At 42.9% G+C, this 20,441-nt stretch overlaps 1 protein-coding gene across 10 annotated transcripts in view; it reads left to right on the plus strand.

Annotated features, from left to right (window-relative positions):
* pard3ab (par-3 family cell polarity regulator alpha, b) overlaps nt 1-20,441 on the plus strand; it is a 179,690-nt gene that overhangs the window by 147,722 nt on the left and 11,527 nt on the right. For 3 of the 10 annotated variants that reach the window (XR_013629454.1, XR_013629455.1, XM_078794749.1), the window contains exon 23: nt 11,641-11,663. The exons of the other annotated variants lie outside the window; for them this stretch is intronic. Coding sequence is in view for 1 of the 3 variants with exons in the window: in XM_078794749.1 (XP_078650875.1) it covers nt 11,641-11,663 (23 nt within the window). In the remaining 2 variants the exon portion in view is untranslated. The remainder of the gene's footprint in view (nt 1-11,640; nt 11,664-20,441) is intronic. 10 annotated transcript variants of the gene reach the window in all.

Consider the following 20,441-nt stretch of genomic DNA (forward strand, 5'->3'; position numbering starts at 1 on the left):
ACAACAAACAGGCAGTAGCGCCCGGCGCCGCCTCTCAGCCTGATACCTAGCGCGTTTGTATTATTGCATATCTGCGCTGATGTTTTCATCCTTAATAGGATTTCTTGTGCCGTCAACACACAGAGCCTTTCAAGCGCTGACTTTACAGGTGAGCTGCTTGCTTATCAATTACGCGCAGCCCGTATCACCCGCTGCAGGATGCGAGCGTCGTCTTAAGCCGCCCAAGGCTCTCAAACACCTGGACATGATGAAACACTTGGTGTCCCCAAAGTATGCATGTAGGATATATTTGGGCTGTTAAAGTTAACCCACTTTAACGGTGGTGGGGTTTTTTTTAACACGCGATTAACATGCTTAAAGTGGAGCGCTGTGCTAGCATTAGCATCCAACTTTTTTTTTCTTTTTCTTAATTTATTTCAGACATGCATACCATGTTACATTATTCTCACATATACACTTACTACAATACAATACACTTACAATATCTATTTATATATGTATATATGTATACACATATACACATACATACACGCATATATACATATACATACATACACACATATCTATATATATATATATATATATATATACACACACACACACACACACATACATGCACACACACAACACCTCATTACTACACATGTCTGAAAAGGAGCAGGAAGAAGCAAAGCTTATTAAATCCCACCCCTTCTCCACGCTATAGCAGTTACCAATTCAATAAGTGCTTTTTTTTTCTCCACACATATAACCACATAATCTTACATAAGACAAAACAACAAAAGAAGAGTGGGAACATCGGACACCCCAGCAAAACCCCGGGACATTGCCGTAGCACACCACCAACCCCGCCAGTCAACCCACCTGGCCCCAACCCCACCTAGCCCCTGAGTGCACCCACCGAGTAGCACCCAGCAGTCCCCGCACACCCCGCTGCCCTCCAATAAGAAGCCATTTTGGCTGGACCCACAATTATGTGTGATTCCCGGGCGGGCCTACATTTGGATGGATTGTTTGTTCAGTTATCCAACAGACCTCTTCCTCGTGCCACCGACATGTCACCAGCATGTGGTCAACATGGCACCCGATGTCCAACCATCACTGCACCTCATTATTGCGAGGCCACACGGAATGCTCCCATAAGAAGCAACCACCAAGCCCGGGCGCCCCAAGCCCAGCCAGAGAGCAACAAGCCCCCAGACTCACACCCCCAGTAGCCCAGGGAAGGCCAGACAAGACAGGGTCCACTTTACGAGGCCACTAACTAGGGAAAGTAAAACGACATTAAATGAATACAAAGCCGCCATCCCACATGTCCAGACTCAAACACTGCACACTTTGTGCTAGCTAAGACCTCTCAACGCATGAAGTGCATCCATTCGGAAGAAAAACTTTGGTTTGTGTTCCTGCCAAACTCTGCAATTTCTACTTGTTCCCTCTCACCAACCACTCCACACCTGAGAGGAATCGAGCTTTTTTTTTTTCTTTCGCTCGCCACACGCAAACAGCGGCGCCAAGGAGCCGAGCGGAACAGGACGTCTCGCAGCTTCGCTCCAGGGGTCTTCGCCACACTTCGGATGCCCCTTCATGCTAAACCGTCGTGATGCAGACAGAATCTTGATCAGCTGCCACCGCCTCCAGTACGGAGGAGCCTTTGCCGCGCCAACTTTTTGTTTCTGAGCAAAGTCGCCGCATCAGCAAGAAGACGCAGAACGATTTGCACACCTCGTCTTTTTTTTTTTTTGGTGGTTTCAATTCTCCGTCTCACTTCATCTGCTGGTTCCTCGTGTTCCGTTTGTTCTTCACGAGCTGCTCCGGGCAGTGTAATAGACCCTACCCACAATGCAATGCTTTCCTTCCTGGACCACCTTCAAACCACTAATGAACTCGGACCACTTCTTCAACGGGTTCATGCTTCTTTGCTCTCAGTCCGCGCTCTCAAACAACACATGAACAACCCAGGAGGTCAGCCATTCGTTTTGGGGGTTAGTTTCTTGCTTGTTGCTATGGTGACCGTGGAGCACCTACTAAAGTGCTCCAACCAGCATTAGCATCTGAACAAATTTTGCCCCTGAGGAATATGTTTAGCGCTTGTTCCAATGCCCGGTGTTTTACTTCAGAACCAATAGGTGGAACCATGGAGCAAATATTACGGTTACAAAAAGACAACGTACTTCTGTTATCTCCACTTTTCTTGTTCTTTAAGTGATTCTTTCCACTACACACGAGGGCATCGCTTATATTCAAGTCAACTGCCAGCTGTTCCAACATGGCGGCAGCAGCTCCATCCCTCATGAGCTGAGTCGGGTCAGGCTGGACCTCTTCTGGACCCGGGCCAAGAACTACACAGCAGAGAATCTCTGCCCACAGGGAATCCTTTATGGATGTGGGAGTGGACACCTCGGCGGGTTTAAGTGGTCGGGGGTTGGGGGTCTCTTTTATAAGACAGCAGACAGGTGTTTTTTTTTTCTCAGACTGACTCACTCGTGTCTGACAGAAAGTGTTCAGCTTTGTCTGTAAGTCGTTTTTAAGAGACAACGATATCAACCAATACCTATAGTATATCCCTCTTCCTGTGTTGGGGTCGGCACCGACACGTTTTACATTTTAATGCATAAAAAGAATCCCATAACATTTGTTTATTGCATCAAGGCTTTTTGACTTTGTCACGAAACTCTATTTTAACAAAATAAAACCAAAAAAATAATTTTTACTAAATTTTAAAATGGTCTGGTTGAAATTATGACAACTGTATTGTTAGGGTCAGTTTCGACCCGGTTATAATAATATGACTATAAAGCAATATTTTGAGCCAAAACTGAAATCATAAGTGTACAATTAGCCAACACAATGACAACCAGCTCCTCTTCTCATCATGGAAGCTTTAGGGGATTCTCATTTTGACCAATTTTCCAGTATACCAGCAGAAAAACAATGTCCAGACATGTGAGGGGAATTCACTCATTTGACTGATGGCTGATTTCACATTTACACTTTGGATCATGGAAAGAATGGCAAGAAGTACAGTGAACCAAGATCTGGACCTGTTCTCCTTTTTCATTTCACTTTATACTAAAGTTCTGTTGCTGAAAAAAATAACTTTTTCTACCTTTTCTTGACATGAATATATATGGGTCAAAATTCACCCCAACACCATAGATGTTTCTTTAGTGATTAATACTAAAGTGAGAAAATAAATAAAACTAATTGATTTAAGAGATATGTTCTATAGCTCTCAGTAATAGCCAGGTAACAAAATAACCTTCAATTTATTAATATGATTCTTTTGAGGTTCATTTGACCATTTTTGGAAATTGAAATGGGGGGGGGGGTAAAGTGACAAAAAAAAGGCCTACATGCCCACACCAAAAGTATTAAAACCAACATGACCTGGTCTTCGGCAGTCAAGGGCGGGTGCCTGGGCCACCTGGTCTTCGGCGGCCAAATCTGGTTCTTGGGACGTTTTAGTCAACAAAACTCAAACATTTTAGTCTAAATGTACCCAGTTCAGTTTCAGTTAAAATGATGTCTCAGTATTGGATAAAGAAAGAGTGGATACAATTCCTCAAAGTACACCTGTAAAGGTCTATAGGTCTCACTGTGCAATGCATCCAGCGTTTCTTTCACATGGATTACATTTAATCCCTTTCTTTCTTTAATCCACATACTGAAATGTTATGGCTTTTTAACGTAGTCCTAGCATAGAAGTGTTTCAAATGTACTTCTTCCCTGAGATCATATTTCTCCTCTCTTGTAGAGAAGAAGAAAAGCCATAGCATTTCAGTATGTGGAATCAAACTATGGAATGGATTGAGTAAGGAAATCAAACAATGCACAACGATGAGCCAATTCAAGAAACAATACAAGCAGTTGATGTTTGCTAAATACAAGGATGAAGAGTCTTGAACCAGTCATGATGTGCTATATATATCACTATATTGACACTTACTATGGTACCCTTTATGGCATTGGATGCTCATATCACCTCATATTTTGGTACAAGGTGCATTATTAAAAAAAAAAAAAACCTTAAACTGTATTATAGAAAGCAGGAAGTGAACAAATGTAACAGTTACTGATTGTAAAAGTACCAGATGGAGGGGTAGGATTTAATAAGCTTTGCTTCTTCCTACTCCTTTTGGACATGTGGAACTGGGAACTGATTATGGGATGCACTCAATTGGAATCTGATGCATGTTCAAATGAAATTATACCATTACCATTACCATTACCATTTAATGCCCTAGGTGGCGCTGCAGGAATCTACTACTACTAAGCTGCCAAACCGAATGACCGACAGAGCCTCAATCTATACATCAGTTCTGTGTTCTTGTCTCTTACCGGACAGAAACTACACACTTTTCAACCCTCTTTTCTTGTCAAAAATGGAACCTCAACGCCTGCTTTGGTTGGCCAGTTTTGTCAAATATATTAAGAGCAAATCTAAGACATATTTGTCAACCCATCTGGTCTAAAAATTAAGCCCAATTTTCTTCAGCCTCTACCCACAAAAGCCATCTTTCTCCGGACTTTTTGTAAAAACTGAAATCCTAGTTGAGGAAATGGTTTGATTTTGAGATGGTGTTCTCATGCATGGAGTCCATGACATCATGCATGTTTCTCAACACTACCACCACTAAGCTCTTTGTATTGTTTCAAGATCGGTGGATGTTAAAAACCAAGATGTTGAGGTTGAGTGATGACTTGTGCAGCTGAGGGAGCATTGTTGTTTCTTTTGGTCCAGACAAAACACAGTTAGAAGCACTTTTACCTCACCAAGACGCCATAAATGTCAGCGACGTCAGCGTGGAATCCACTTAAGGTCTTTAATATTCATCTATGTGCCAACGTTCCTAATAGCGATGTAGGAGCGCTTTAGCTGCAGATGGACAAACTCTGACAGTATGTCAGACGTCAGGGAGGCGTTAATGGCAGCGGCCGGCACGCTTTGTCTCGCTTTATCTTGGGATTTGATCCGTCACAGTGGGAGACTGTGAGGGGGTCTAGTGAGCTTAGTCTGGCCCTAAAAGGATGTTGACCTAAATATGATATCATGCGTAGTAGTCAAAATCTGGTATTTAGCCTAAACATGTCTCAATTTCTGATATTTTTAAGCATCATATGCGGTTTAAATGATTATGATAATTATGATACGTCATCATTGCTGATATCCAGTCACACATTCACATCATGTAAACATCTGTTTGTCCATTCACATACATGCACTACGTATGCAAATAACTTTCAGTCCATTCACATACACTTCATATCAACACCTGTATGTCTATTCAAATGTACAATCAAATAAACCCGCCCACCCATTCACATGTACACATGTACACAAAAGGTTTTGAAGCCATTTCTAAAACTCTGGGACTCCAGCAAACCACAGTGAGAGCCAGGTCTTGAAGTGTACTTTTTTTCTCAAATGTAAGTCAACCCTCACTACCCAAGTCCCAAATACATAAACTTAAAATATACTACTAATACTACTACCTAAAATGTACTACTGTACAAACTTTACAGATGAACTTAATTGGAACTTCTCTAATTTTGAATGCACATGTCCATCATGTTTAATGTTTGTTCAACACACAAAGCACAACAACAGTTGTTTATATCCCTAACCTTTTTTGTCAGTACTGTAGTTAGTAGTGTACAGCGTACAGATCCAGTACCATATTGTTAGGTTTTCAGCTAAAAGCAGCTATGTTTTTTCTCCACTTTTGACCGTTTTAGTGCAAAATGTGTAAACAGGATTTTAGTTTAGGTGTCCAAGCAGTGACACGGTTTAAACTCATTCATCAAACACATCTCCCAAATAGATCAGATATGAAGTAGAAAAATATTTAGTGTAGTAGAGCAGTAGTCCCTTGATAAAACCACATTGTAAACATACAATGTATACTGTACGTATGTCCATTCACATATTCACATTCCTTCACATTATTATTTATTATTATACAGGAGCCAGGCAACGACATTTTGTTGGCAATTTCACTGCTGTATTATTGTGCAATGACAATACAGGAAGTCTATCTAGCTAGCTAGCTATCTGTCTGTATCTAGCTAGCTAGCTATCTGTCTGTATCTAGCTAGCTAGCTATCTAGCTAGCTAGCTATCTAGCTAGCTAGCTATCTCTCTCTATCTCTCTCTATCTCTCTCTCATTGGCAATTTCACTGCTGTGTTATTGTGCAATGACAATACAGGAAGTCTAGCTAGCTAGCTATCTACCTGTCTAGCTAGCTAGCTATCTAGCTATCTTTCTCTATTTCTCTCTCGTTGGCAATTTCACTGCTGTGTTATTGTGCAATGACAATACAGGAAGTCTAGATAGCTAGATAGCTAGCTAGCTATCTCTCTCTATTTCTCTCTATCTTTCTCTATCTCTCTCTCGTTGGCAATTTCACTGCTGTGTTATTGTGCAATGACAGGAAGTCTAGCTAGCTAGCTATCTGTCTATCTAGCTAGCTAGCTAGTTATCTAGCTATCTAGCTATCTTTCTCTATCTCTCTCTCGTTGGCAATTTCATTGCTGTGTTATTGTGCAATGACAATACAGGAAGTCTAGCTAGCTAGATAGCTAGCTAGCTAGCTATCTCTCTCTATGTCTCTATCTCTCTCTATCTCTTTCTCATTGGCAATTTCACTGCTGAGTTATTGTGCAATGACAATACAGGAAGTCTAGCTAGCTAGCTATCTGTCTATCTAGCTAGCTAGCTAGTTATCTAGCTATCTTTCTCTATCTCTCGTTGGCAATTTCACTGCTGTGTTATTGTGCAATGACAATACAGGAAGTCTATCTAGCCTGCTAGCTCTCTAGCTAGCTAGCTAGCTAGCTTTCTAGCTAGCTATCTATCTAGTTATCTCTCTCTATCTCTCTCCATCTCTCTCCATCCATGATGTAAACATGTCCAGTAGGTTGTACTATCTTCTTGTTTTCATGTGAGACGACGTTCAACATGGACGTTATGTGTTATGACACCATAATGGGATTATTTAGGATCGAGCGTGTTCCTTTCATGAAGTTTTATGATGTTACAACATGTGAGCGTGTGTGCAGCGTGAGCCGGGGTCTGGTCTGGTCCTGATAAAATACACACCACGGGAAGCCTGATGGATTGGGTGTGTTTGATGATGATGACAGTTTGGAGAGTAGGTCATTGTGTGTGTGTGTGTGTGTGTGTGTGTGTGTGTGTGTGTGTGTGTGTGTGTGTGTGAGAAAGGTGAATGTGTGTGCAGAAATGTCTCTTTCTGGACTCTTCTTCTTGCTACAGGACTCCCAAGACCACATAGTCTGCCGCTGGTTCTTGTTAGTCCATTAAAGCTCATCACTGACATTTGTCCATCAGTGGCTGCATTGTTGTGGTTGTGGTAGCAGCACACTCCATCTTGTGGTGTTCTTCATCGGTGGTCTTCATCGATGGTCCCTGACACAGGAAGGTGCGTCTTTTTATTTGATGACCTCACAAGGTCAATGAAAGCCAACTGGAGATGTTCCACAGAGAAATCCATGTTTACTTTGACTGCGGTCCACATGAGCCCACCTTTTGAATCGGCCACCACCTTCACTATTTTGGTGCCGTGATGTCAAAGCGAGCCCACCCACCATGCTTTAGCGGCGAGTCCATTAAAGCCAGCAAATGTTCTCCCCTGCGTGCGTGGCCTCTGGGGAATGATCAGCTATAGCAGAGCGCTCCACACAACAAGCGCTCCTTTTATGAGACGCCTGGGACTGGGTTAGCAGCCATGAAGCGCTTTGTGCACTGACAGCCAAAGTTAAAAAAAAAAAAAATGCACCCAGACCCGTTTCATTGTGTGGACGTGATGACCGCCTGGGGGGGCGGAGCAGCCGGCTGATCACGTGATCATGGAGAATGGGGGAAGAGGGCTTTTATGTTTTAATCATGGACCACAACCATTCAAAGTTCATCAAGCCTGAAGTCAGACTCGCTATCAGCGCCGTTTAGCATGGCATCATCACATGTAGAACGTCACATGACACACATTTATCGTACTTCTTCAGCAGTGACAACAGATTTGAGTTTAAATTTCATTCATGTAGATTTTGCAGTTAAAAACAAAAGTTTTGAAGCCATTTCTAAAACTCTGGGACTCCAGCAAACCACAGTGAGAGCCAGGTCTTGAAGTGTACTTTTTTTCTCAAATGTAAGTCAACCCTAACCCTAAGTCCCAAATACATGAACATAAAATATACTACTAATACTACTACCTAAAATGTACTACTGTGCAAACTTTACAGATGAAGTTAAAAACAAAAGTGCACGTTTAATGAAAGTCATCCATAACCTCCACAGAACGTGCAGGAAGAGCCAAACAACCAAACAACGACTTGCCAATTACTTCAATTACATTTTCTTTCTTCCATCTCTTCACATTTACATTTGGCCTGCAATGTTTCCTCTTCGTGATGGAGTCTAACTGCATTTGGGATTAAGAGACCTGTTTCAACGACCCCCTCGTAATTATCCCTCGCCCTCTCAACACACACACACACCATTGTTTTCGTCTTAATTTCATCAAATGTGCTGATTCAGCTGAGCCGGGGAAGAAAGAAATCTCATTAAAGTCCACACATTAGCACCCGTTGGCTTTTCAGCCTGTTTAGACTTTGTCACAATGATGAGAAACAAACTACAGTAAAGTCTCGTTATATCGATATTCTCGGGAGTCGGAAAAAATACCGATATAACCGGACTATCCATATATCCGATCCTGCGCCGAACTGCATTAAAAGTGGGCAATAATGCACTCGACATTGTTCGAGCAGCTTAAATCAATCTTTGCTTAAGGATTTCAATACCAAAAAAGAACACGGCGAACGGCTGCTTCCAGTCAACTTTATTTTTCACACTTCCACCACCAGAGCACAGCACACACACCGATTCCTGCACTTCCTGGTTCACAGGTCATGCCCCACATAGCTGGCCAAACACATGCCTGCAACAGAAGAACCAACTGCGTTCGTGGTTTCTCGCGTGTGTATAGATTCTATATACGCACCCACACAAAAAAAGGACTAACGTGACAACTGACAGTTAAGGTGGAAACATCGAGTACGCATATGACAGCTTGCTTTGCAACAAAGGAAAAGCAGAACGTTCCAGATGCCTTGACGCCACAGCGAACAAACGAAAGGAGAAACACCATGAAAGCGGTTCAAGCAAGGGCAGTGGCGAAAACTGATTGGTCCAGGACTCCAGCATCAGGACTCCAGCCTCGAGTGTATAAAAGACCGGGCAGAGAAAGAGGAAGGGTGCTTTTTTGCAGCTGCGCTGTAATAAGACCCGCTTACTTGTAGGCATACAGGGACTGCAGATAAGCCCGGACGTCTGTATTAGGTATTGTTGTCAGGAATAAACAATCGGGTTCTCGTTCTATAATTTGGTTCTTTAAGATTCCCTTATCCTTTATTCGAGTCCTCAGGGGGAGGATTTGTACACCAAGCTGCAAGAGTTAACATTTGTTCGGAGGGAAGCTTCCGCTGGATGAAATCAAGCACATTTGTCACGCTGTATTCATCACGCCAACACCGACATGGTTCGTATGAAGCTAATTTATGACTATTTCCTAAACGCTCCATGTAGGCATTGATCGTGTGATGAGTGGCTCGCTGGTTGTGTGTGCGTAGATTTAGAGGACCGCTCCCACAATGTGAGCTATGGAAAATGAGTTGTGCGGCAGGGCGCTCCGGCCTATTGATCCCTGACAGTTTTTCCCGATGGCGACTTGCCCTCGGCTCGTTAGTGCAAATAACGACCAATCAATATGTGCTGCGCTTCCTGCGCTAGTCCTCTTAGGGCTTGATTTATGTTGCTGCGGCATGACGCTTACCGGCCAATCAATTTAGCCAATCAAGCCCCCGCTATGTGCACTTAAATATGTTCTCATTGATTCTAATTGGACGCACCTCGCTGTGTTGCCCGGGCGTGATTGGCTGCCAGGGTGGCTGCTGAGGCTCAGTAGCTTGACTGCATCTTTTGAACTTGTTGTGTTGATTTGCATTGATTAGCGCTTTGACTCGCAGCCATCCATCACCGTGATGGCGACCACAGAGCTTGTCAGGTCTGTCCCTTTGACCGCCACATTTCCGAGCCTGTTCTCCATCCACTCTCTTCATTGGACAACTAATTGTTGAAATACGTCAACGTGGATCAGGTCCCCGTGTGACGGACTTTGACAGCTTGTGTGAATCGGCATGTAGAAGGTGTGTGTGAATGAGACAAAGTGATCCGTCCCAAAGGACAGGCCTGTTATTGAGAACACCGAGGTCGTTTCTGGGTCCCTCGTGGTTCTGGTTTCCATAGCTGACCTCAGGAAGTAGTGTTGACAAACACGTGTAATAAAGACGCTTCCTTGCTCTCTGTTGAGGCTTTCATCGCTGCTACTTGTCCTCCTTCCTCGTCCATTAAAAGCCCTGAGGGAACCGCTAACTTCTTTTCTCATCTTTGACCTTGGCTGTGTCTCAATCGTTGCACTTGAGTACTTAGGCTTGAGGCTTGGTTGTGCAACAGCGTAGTCACTACGCCGGTCCTTCTGACGGCAGAACATGTGACTTGCAATTCCAAAATCCCAGGGGCATTATTTCCACAGTTCTTGTTGATCTTCGTACATCGCAGTGTAGGAACGGAACTGATACGTAACCTGAGTACTACTATCTGTATTTGGGACAACACAACACTGTCAAAATCCATGCACTCAGGAACCAAGTCAACAGAGTACACGGTATATTTCTATTGAAGTTCATAGATGGGAGTATTCTATGTGAGTCACAGCACGGATCCCACCAGTCCTCATCAGTCTAGATTTTGGGGTGTTCAATCCCCCACTTGAAGCAGCAGATGAAGATGTTGGCTGTGTTCCAAAGCGCATACTTACCTACTACTCATACTACCTCGAGATAATGCGAGAAGTTCCCGGATGCGTACTGCATTCGCCAGAAATGTTGAGTATGTATCATCAGCTTACTACTCACACTAAATTACCCAGGATGCAAAGCGACGCTGAGCAGCAGGATGGACCAAACGGCGGAGTCAAGCAGGATATATTGCGAGTTGGTTCGCTTCTTGTTTTCAAAGTAAAAGCAGTGATTTATCATTGTTTTTTTTTGTATGAGAAAAGTAAGGGGTGTTTTATTTTGTGAAAATAACCGGAAGTGCGTTGCTCATTTTGGCTAGCTTAAATTTTTACGAATTCGTCAGAACGAAATCGTAAATGGTTAGCATTTGGACAAATAAATGGCACACTCGGGATCTAAACGGACACTTTGTCGCCTGATTTTAAAAAATCTCAATAAAGTGATGTATTTAAAGAGTTTAGAGCGAAAGTGAAATCAGCTTCAGCCTGTTGATTTCGGCTTGGGTTGGAGCGCAATGCATTGTGGGTTATCATGTATTACGCTTTGCATACTGTCTGATGGATTGGGTATGCAGTACGGAGTGTGGATAGTATGGGCGTGGAAGTACGTAGTAGTTAGTATGCGGTTTCGAACACAGCCATTGAAAGCCTCATCACTAATTGACAGCTGCCAATCTGCCGTTGTTGCTTGGAATGAACTAACCTTTGAACTCTGTTAAATGTTTATGTTTTTTAATGCTCCGCGGACGTGACCATGGCAGCGACCGCACTCTCACAGAAGAAGGTACGAGTAGCTCGTTAGCGCATTGCAAATAACAGTGGTTTGTTTTCAACTTTGGGGTGTGCCAGACAGGTGGGGTGAAGTCACCCCACCTTCATTTTCCCCAAAATAAGATTCAACAAACCTGCTACGGTATTTGCAAATATCTGCATGGAAGTGTTTTCTTTGTGTTCTATTAGTGCAGGGGTGCCCAGATTCTTCCAGCTAACATTGTTGCTATTTATGGTAATGGTTTAATTTCATTTGAACATGCATCAGATTACAATTGAATGCATCCCATAATCATAATCCACATGTCCAAAAGGAGTAGGAAGAAGCAAAGCTAATTAAATCCTACCCCTCCATCTGGTACTTTTACAATCAGTAGCTTACATTTGTTAACTTCCTGCTTTCCAGAATACAGTTTAAGGTTTTTTACTTTTTGTTTATTAAACATTACAACCAATTCAGTGTACTTTCCGGTCAAAGGTGACAAAGCAAATCAGAATTATTGTCATAGTATCTTCTTTAAACTTCATTTTTTTCTTACTTCTAAAATAGAGAAAAGTAAGCTTCAGGCAGGAAATGGCCTGGATTTTGGACACCCTTGTATTAGTGTAAAGTTAGAAATATGCTGTTAGTGCTTGGAAGCATTCAGTTCTTCTTACTGGATCTGTTTAGATGTGGCTCCACTGTCAATAAGAAGGATTTGTACTAAAAACAGCACAACTTTATTCACATAGAAAATAATGGAATCTGTTCCAAGGTCAAAATGTGGCCATCAAAAAATGTTTATTATGTGTGAAGTCACATGAATCATTATAAAGGTATCGGGTGTTCACATCATCACATGATGCTCATGGTCTCTGACGGGCGTGGGCGGCACCAGAGAATTGGTGGGGGATTCGAACAACATTGCTTCTCCACTGAGCAGCACACAAAGGGCAGGATGTAATTAATCAAAGATCACATTCGAAGAGCATTGCAGCCATTAGACAACGTCGTTGCTGTTTGATGAATGGCAATACAGACCCCCCAAGCCCCCCGTGTTTGTCACAGCCGCCTGGAATACGGCGAGGTCCTGGCTAGCCGTATCGTCTACTCGAAGCGCACACACACACAGCTAACAACACAAGTGCTATTTAAAGTGGCACACTTAAACCAACCCCCCCCTCGCAATCGCCATAATGCCTTATTTATGACCCCCTGGCTCGCCATCAAACACCACTGTGTCAGCAGCTGGCGGCCGCACCTCCCGGGATTCATTCACTTGATGCCAGAACGTAGTCTGCACCCTCCTCCTCCGCCTCATCCTCCCTGGTGTAATCACTTAGCCAGCGCCGCTCCATGTCGTAGATTTCACCCTGGCTAAATGGCCATCAAACATACTGTACATGCTCGTCTTCTTCTTCTCGCTTTCTCCAGCCTGGGCCTCCTCCTCCTCCTCCTCCGCCGCCGCCGCCGCAGTGTCTTATCTGATCTATAAAATATTTCCCTCTCAGTCCTACTTTCCGCCATCCTTGGACGTGTCGCCGACTTTCCGTTAGCCCTGCGGCGTGCTCGTCCCCTCACCATTCATCAGGTGAACGTCCCCAAGCGGAGATAGTGGAGATCCAAGCCTTCTCTCATCCTTCTCTTCTGCTTTGCATGAGCATCTCGTATCTTTCAGTGTGCTCATCAAAGTGAATGCTTGGGTGAAGAGGTTACCTCCAGGTTAAAGTCTGATCATGAATTATTGTTGAATGGAAGAAGCATGGAAGATTATTGCAGCAAGCAGAGGACTCACTCCCGGCGTTATTTCCAAAACCTTTTTAAAAAGCGACCATGAAAATTCCCTCTGTTGTTCCATCTTTCATTCTGCATCTTCTACCGTTCTTCCTTGGGCTTTTCATTCAACACCAGCGCCAACCTTCAAACCTGACCTCCACCCCCACCCGCCCCAAAGATGGGGATCTGCTGTGTTCTCCAGACAGGAGCAGCCATCCTCTGGAGGCTTGTGAAGCTTGGAGAAGCATGCTTTGAAAAATCAACAAAGAAAATGTGACAATTGATTGATTTGTTTAATTAAGGCCACGAGGCTCTGGTGCGCCAGTAATCGTTTAGTAATGCCTGATTGGTTATCAGGCCAAGTTGATGACAAGCACCTACCTAATGAACTCAATATTTCAATATTCACATCTCAGAATTGCGATTAGGGATTTTACCCCAAAGGTTCTTGAAGGGATTAGTGATGAAATGCTTGGAGACCAACCAGGAAGACGTTGATTGAACTTCAGTGTTTAAAGACAAAGCACCCACACTTTTTCATTTCCGATACAATACCGATATTACAGCCTTTGCATATTGGCCGATATTGATATGAATCTCATCGCAAATATGACTTAGTGGTAGATAACGACTAAGCAAGCATTTGGAAGTGAGCCCTGAAAGAAGTTTGGGATGCCTTTGAATGTTGTTTTTGAATATTTTTTTTCTAAAACCGACAATTGATCAGTGTCATATGTGTTTTATTATGTGCAAGTGGTTTTCTGTGTAGCATTATAGAGTGTGCATACAGGGAGCGTCTTACCTGAATGCATGGAAATTACATGCTCACGATGTCTGGGGTTGCTGATAGCCTTTTTCACCACAATCGGTGGATCTACCCACGTTTTTTTTTTTTTTTAAATACGGGTAGTCCCACAGAAAACATGTTTGTTTGCACGCAATAAGCATGGGCTTACTGTACGTTACCACTCTTTGAGTTTAAACATGGTTTCCAACCAGTACCTCATGAGCTACCAGCACCTCTTTTCAAGTAGCTCCCCAAAGGGTGTATTCATTTATCAACTCATGTACTGACAAAATTCAAAAGTGAGGTTCGGCAGTAGGTGTGGAAGTCCTCGGGAGCACTTGGTAGTCTGACCAATCACAGCGGAGTGCGCTTGCCCGGAGGTGGGCCGTGGGTGGAATAAAAGAGACCTTTTTGGAAATACAGCTGGAATAGGTGCAGATTCAGGAAAATCTAGAAAGCTTTCTGTGTAGGTTACCTTATTTTGTCTTATTTTGTGCAGAAAAAAAATTAAGATATTTGAGAACAGTGGAATGTTTTATCAGAGCTTTTATTGTAGAAAATTGGAACCAAAGCACTGAAAAAGTTTGTATATTTTTCTGTTTTTAATAAATGCGTTTTTTTTTTTTTTTGAAAACCTGATGCGGCCCAGCCTTGCCCAGACCCTAGCTCCAGTGGCCCCCAGGTAAATTGAGTTTGAGACCCCTGCATTATGTCATTGGATGCTCATATCACCTCCTACTTCGGTACGAGGTGCATTATTTAAAAAAAAAAAACAACCTTAAACTGTATTATGGAAAGCAGGAAGTGAACAAATGTAACAGTTAGTGATTGTAAAAGTACCAGATGGAGGGGTAGGATTTAATAAGCTTTGCTTCTTCCTACTCCTTTTGGACATGTGGAACTGTGAACTGATTATGGGATGCACTCAATTGTAATCTGATGCATGTTCACATGAAATAAAACCATTACCATTACCATTACCATAAGCTGGAGCAATGTAAAAGGTTTCCTTTGTCTGTGAGTTGAAGTCATGTATGATATGTATCTTTGGAGGACATCTTTGAAGCGTTGCTGCCTAACTGTGAATACACAACATCACAGAGTCGTCAGTCAAACCTTGGACACTTCCAACGATGCTTTGTGTCCAGACAGGCCCTCCACATCCCCCCCTCCCTCTTGCTACCCGACAGCCTGGAACTGTCTAGAACGTCACGGTGTCCATTGGTCGCTGTGCAGCTGAGCTGCCGCCTACTTAGAAGGCAATTTGACAGGACATTTCTGTCTGCTGTGAGAGGGGGGATGTCCACAGGTCACCTTCTCCATGGTGTCTTTTCACACGCATCGGGAGGGGGCTTCTGCCTCGCAGTGAAGGATCCTAATTGAACTTGGATGATGATTCATTGCCGTGCTTCTAAACCCGGACCATCATGTCCGCCCCAGAAATTAAGAGCGCCCCACTTTCCTCATTCCTCCCTGCTTCATCATTCTTCTTTCTTTGTGCTGGCCAGACAAACATCGTCAGTCAAACTCACCTTTCACACTAAAATAAGAGTCCTAATGAAGTCTCGCTCTACTTCCTCCATCTTTTTTTCCCCCTTTCTCATTTCCTTCTGTGCCGTAGAAGACTGATCCATCCTGCTGTCACCACCAAGATGAAGTTTTATTCACTCATATCTTCACACTGGAGGTTAGCATGTACAAGAATGTACAAGAATGTACTAAACCTGAAGCTGCTCTCCAAAAAGAAGTCTATTAGAGTCTAATAAGTCCGTGCTGGCCATGTTTCACTCATAAAAACCTTGTTAACCTCCAGGCTCTCACACATTGAAGTGCCTTCCAAAGTGGCCAGAAGAGGCTCTTTTAGGGCCACACAGCACGGAATCATTAGGAAGTCACATCCAAACCTTGTTGCCTAGTTACCGTCTCCCCAGGTGACCGGCGGAGCAGACCCGTGCCGATGGGCTGCCCAGGTCACGTGACGCCTGTGGGTGATGTATAACAATAAAAAGCCTTATCTGACATCACAGACCAGGCCGAGGTCTGATGGATGCGTCTGCCGCTACCCGTCGTGTTGCGTCCTGCAATGGACGCCCCCGTGTGTGAACAGAGATCTGTTTGAGATTACACCGACATGATGAATACACAAATGCATCAATCTGCAGTGATCACATGTTACATCGGCAGCCAATCACAGGCTCTGTGATGGCACATACAATAGATGATCATGCGCTTATCATTAAGATAACTAGAGTTGTTCAATATTGGCTTTCTTACCGATAACCTCCTCCAATACTGCATGCATTTCACAGATAACACTGTTTGTACAAAATACGACAAATACAAGTTATAGAAAAAGTGTCAATACACTACATGTGATTCTCCCTGAGATTAGTATCGCAGGAAAGACTCCTTACATGACCGTTTGGACTTCAGTTCAAAGCGCATGGAGTGGTACCGGTTTATTTGCCGTCCCACTCGCATACTGAGAACATTATTGGTGGAAAAATTGATACCAGTATGATCTGATATCTCATTTTTCTGCCAATAACGGTAAACACGATGCAAATGTATGCATATCACCAATCAGACACCGGTGGTGGGGGTTGGTCGCTGTCCTACTGAGTAGGGTTTGGGGAGATTGGGACTCACCTCAAAATGTCATTTTTTACACATTCTCTCAAGATTATGTAAGCTTTTTATAGTAATGGTAATGGTTTAATTTCATTTGAACATGCATCAGATTACAATTGAGTGCATCCCATAATCAGTTCCCAGTTCCACATGTCCAAAAGGAGTAGGAAGAAGCAAAGCTTATTAAATCCTACCCCTCCATCTGGTACTTTTACAATCACTAACTGTTACATTTGTTCACTTCCTGCTTTCCTAATATAACTTTTCTATTTATGTCACGTACCGAAGTTGGAGGTGATATGAGCATCCAATGCCATAATGGGTACCATAGTAAGTGTCAATATAGTGATATATATAGCACATCATGACTGGTTCAAGACTCTTCATCCTTGTATTTAGCAAACATCAACTGCTTGTATTGTTTCTTGAATTGGCTCATCGTTGTGCATTGTTTGATTTCCTTACTCAATCCATTCCATAGTTTGATTCCACATACTCAAATGCTATGGCTAGCATAACGTAGTCCTAGCATAGAAGTGTTTCAAATGTACTTCTTCCCTGAGATCATATTTCTCCTCTCTTGTAGAGAAGTATTGGATGACATTTTTAGCTAATTGCTTATTTTTAGCCTTATGCATTATTTTAGCTGTTTGAAGATGAACTATATCAGCAAGTTGAAGTATTTGTGATTCTAGAAATAAGGAGTTAGTATTATGAATTATCCTTACTGACCTTTTTTGCAGTACATTTAGCGAGTGAAGATTGCTTTTATAGTTATTAGCCCATATTTCCACACAATAAGTAAGATATGGTAGAACCAGAGAGCAATAAAGAGTGTGGAGTGATTTCTGATTGAGAACAAATTTTGCTTTGTTCCATATTGAAATATTTCTGGCCACCTTATGTTGTATATTTGTAATATGAGGTTTCCAGCTCATATTTTCATCTATTGTGATCCCCAGAAATGTATTTTCCTTCACCCTTTCAATATCTGCACCGTCTTTGTATTTGCTGGTACGTGTCCTTTCTGCTGTTACCAAACAGCATGATTTTAGTTTTACTTAGGTTCAAGGACAATCTATTATTATCAAACCATCTTTTTAATATGACCGTTTCTTCTCTGACCTTTCTAATGATTTCGTCTGTACTCCCTCCAGAACAAAAAGCAGTGGTATCATCCGCAAATAATACCAGCTTTAAGTGTTTCGTAACTTTGGAGATATCATTGATGTACAAGTTGAACAATTTTGGTCCCAGTATTGACCCCTGGGGTACTCCGCGTGTAATATATGAACTTGCAGATGTGTATTCTCCTAGCTTTACGTATTGCTTCCTGTCAGCTAAGTAGCTTTTGACCCAGTTCAGAACTAATCCTCTTATTCCGTACCTTTCTAATTTAGTTATTAGGATGTCATGATTGATTGTATCAAAGGCTTTTGTCAGATCCATGAATACTGCGACTGCACACTTCCTGTGATCTATAGCGTTAGTGATTTCCTCCGTAATTTTGATCAGTGGCATGGAGGTAGAAATGTTAGCTGTGTATCCATACTGACTTTCTGATTTGTTTGATTTGTTCGCATTAATAAATGTATCCAGCCTATTGTTGAATAGCTTAAAAAAAAAAACTTAAAAGTAATTTGTTTGCCAGAATTAGAATGACATACGGGCCCGCGTGGTGGATGAGTGGTTAGCATGTTTGCCCCTTAATCAGGAGTAGGGAGGTCCTGGCCCCTGAAGTCAGCTGGGATAGGCTCCAACATCCCCCCGCGACACTAGTGAGGATAAGCGGCATAGAAAATGATGGATGGATGATATAGACGACAAGAAAGTAAGAATTAAGTCATAAGTAAACACGATAAGTCTGTCGTGTTCGAGGTGCAAAAGTGCATATTTTATCTATTTTGCCATCTTTTGTTTGCAGCCTTTGTGCCATGACTCATCACACACTTGTGCTGATCACTTTGTGTACATTTAAGTCCGCCCCCATCAGGCCGCCACATGTCGGGCTGTGCCGCCGCCCACAGCTACGACTCCTCCACCATATTTCTGTGGACTCGACTTACCATTGCTACACCTGTGTTGTGACGAGAAAGCGGCGTGTTGCTAGCGGTACACGCTGACCACTCGAGGCAACTGGCGTGTCTTTGTCTTCCTCCTCGCCAGACTTGCATTCCTGCCGCCGTATCGATTCACCGTCTAATTGCCATGTTTTCCACGATCCGTTAGGCCTGGCTGTGTCGTGCTAAAGCCGATTAATCCTGAGGAAAAGCTAAGATCAGCTGACTGGGAGCCAAATGACCTCAGACGCGGTGACATCTTGAACCCGCTAATCTCTCGACAGCGTCAACACATGCATGCGCACACGTACCAAAGCTTGATGGCATTAGCGTTAGCAGCAGTTCACACTCGAGTCTAAAGCATCACTTTCTCATTTCCTCCCAATCAGAAAGCACTTTGTTCCTGTCATAAAGGAACAAGATAGAAATCCATCTGTGTCCATCAGAAAAACTGGCAATTCATCTTTGAAGTCATCTTTGAACCTCAAGTGTCAAAGTGTGAAGCCGTAACATGCTAATAAGTCATACAGTGGTATGAAAAAGTTTGGGCACCCCTGGTAATTTTCAAGATTTTTCTCTATAAATGACTGGTTGTTGGGATCATCCATTCCAGTTTAATATATCATATAGCAGACCAACACAGGGATAGATGAAGTTAAATGATGTTTAAAAGTGGACAGGTGCATAAATGTAGGTACCATTGTTGTTATTGATTTGAATTCAACACTAATTATTGGAACAAAAAATGTTTGGTAAGCTCATTGACCCTTGACCTGAATACACAAGTGACGCCAATCATGAGAAAGGGCATTTAAGGTGGCCAATTGCATCTTCTAGCTTCAAAACAAATGACCCAAGGGCAAAGATTGTTCAACATCATGGTTTAGGGCAGGGGTCTCAAACACGCAGCCCCCAGGCCAAATGTGGCCCGCAGGACACTAGTTTGAGGGCCCCGCCTTGATATGAAAGTTTAATGTTAGTGTGGCCCGCGCAAGTTTGATATGGATGCTGTATGGTATCATGTACCCAGAAAAAAATATTATGTTTGATTAATGTTCATGTTAAAGGTTAAATAACTGTTAATAGTAGTTAATAGTATAATAGTTCTCGTAGAGCACTGAAAAAGTTGATATTTTTCTGTTTTAATAAATGATTTAATAATAATTTAATAAATTTTTTTTGGGGGGGGGACCTGATGCAACCCAGCCTTGCCCAGACCCTAGCTCCAGTGGCCCCCAGGTAAATTGAGTTTGAGGCCCCTGGTTTAGGGGAAGGATCCAAAAGGCTAGGTCAGAGATTTCAGCTGTCAGGTTCCACTCTGAGGAACATAGTGAGGAAATGGAAGACCACAGGCACAGTTCTAGTGGCAGGCCAAGAACAATCTCAGATAAGCGGAGGCCAAGGATGGTGAGAACAGTCAAAGTCAACCCACAGACCAGCTCCAAAGACCTCCAACATGATCTTGGTGCAGATGGTGTCACTGTGCAATGGTGTCACTGTGCATCCTTCAACTATTCAGATATTGTAGGAGAGTGATGCGGAAGAAGCCTTTTCTGG

This window comes from Doryrhamphus excisus, linkage group LG11, assembly GCF_037039965.1.
Source record: "Doryrhamphus excisus strain RoL-2023G ecotype Guam linkage group LG11, RoL_Dexc_Guam_v1.1, whole genome shotgun sequence".
Lineage (NCBI taxonomy): Eukaryota > Metazoa > Chordata > Actinopteri > Syngnathiformes > Syngnathidae > Doryrhamphus > Doryrhamphus excisus.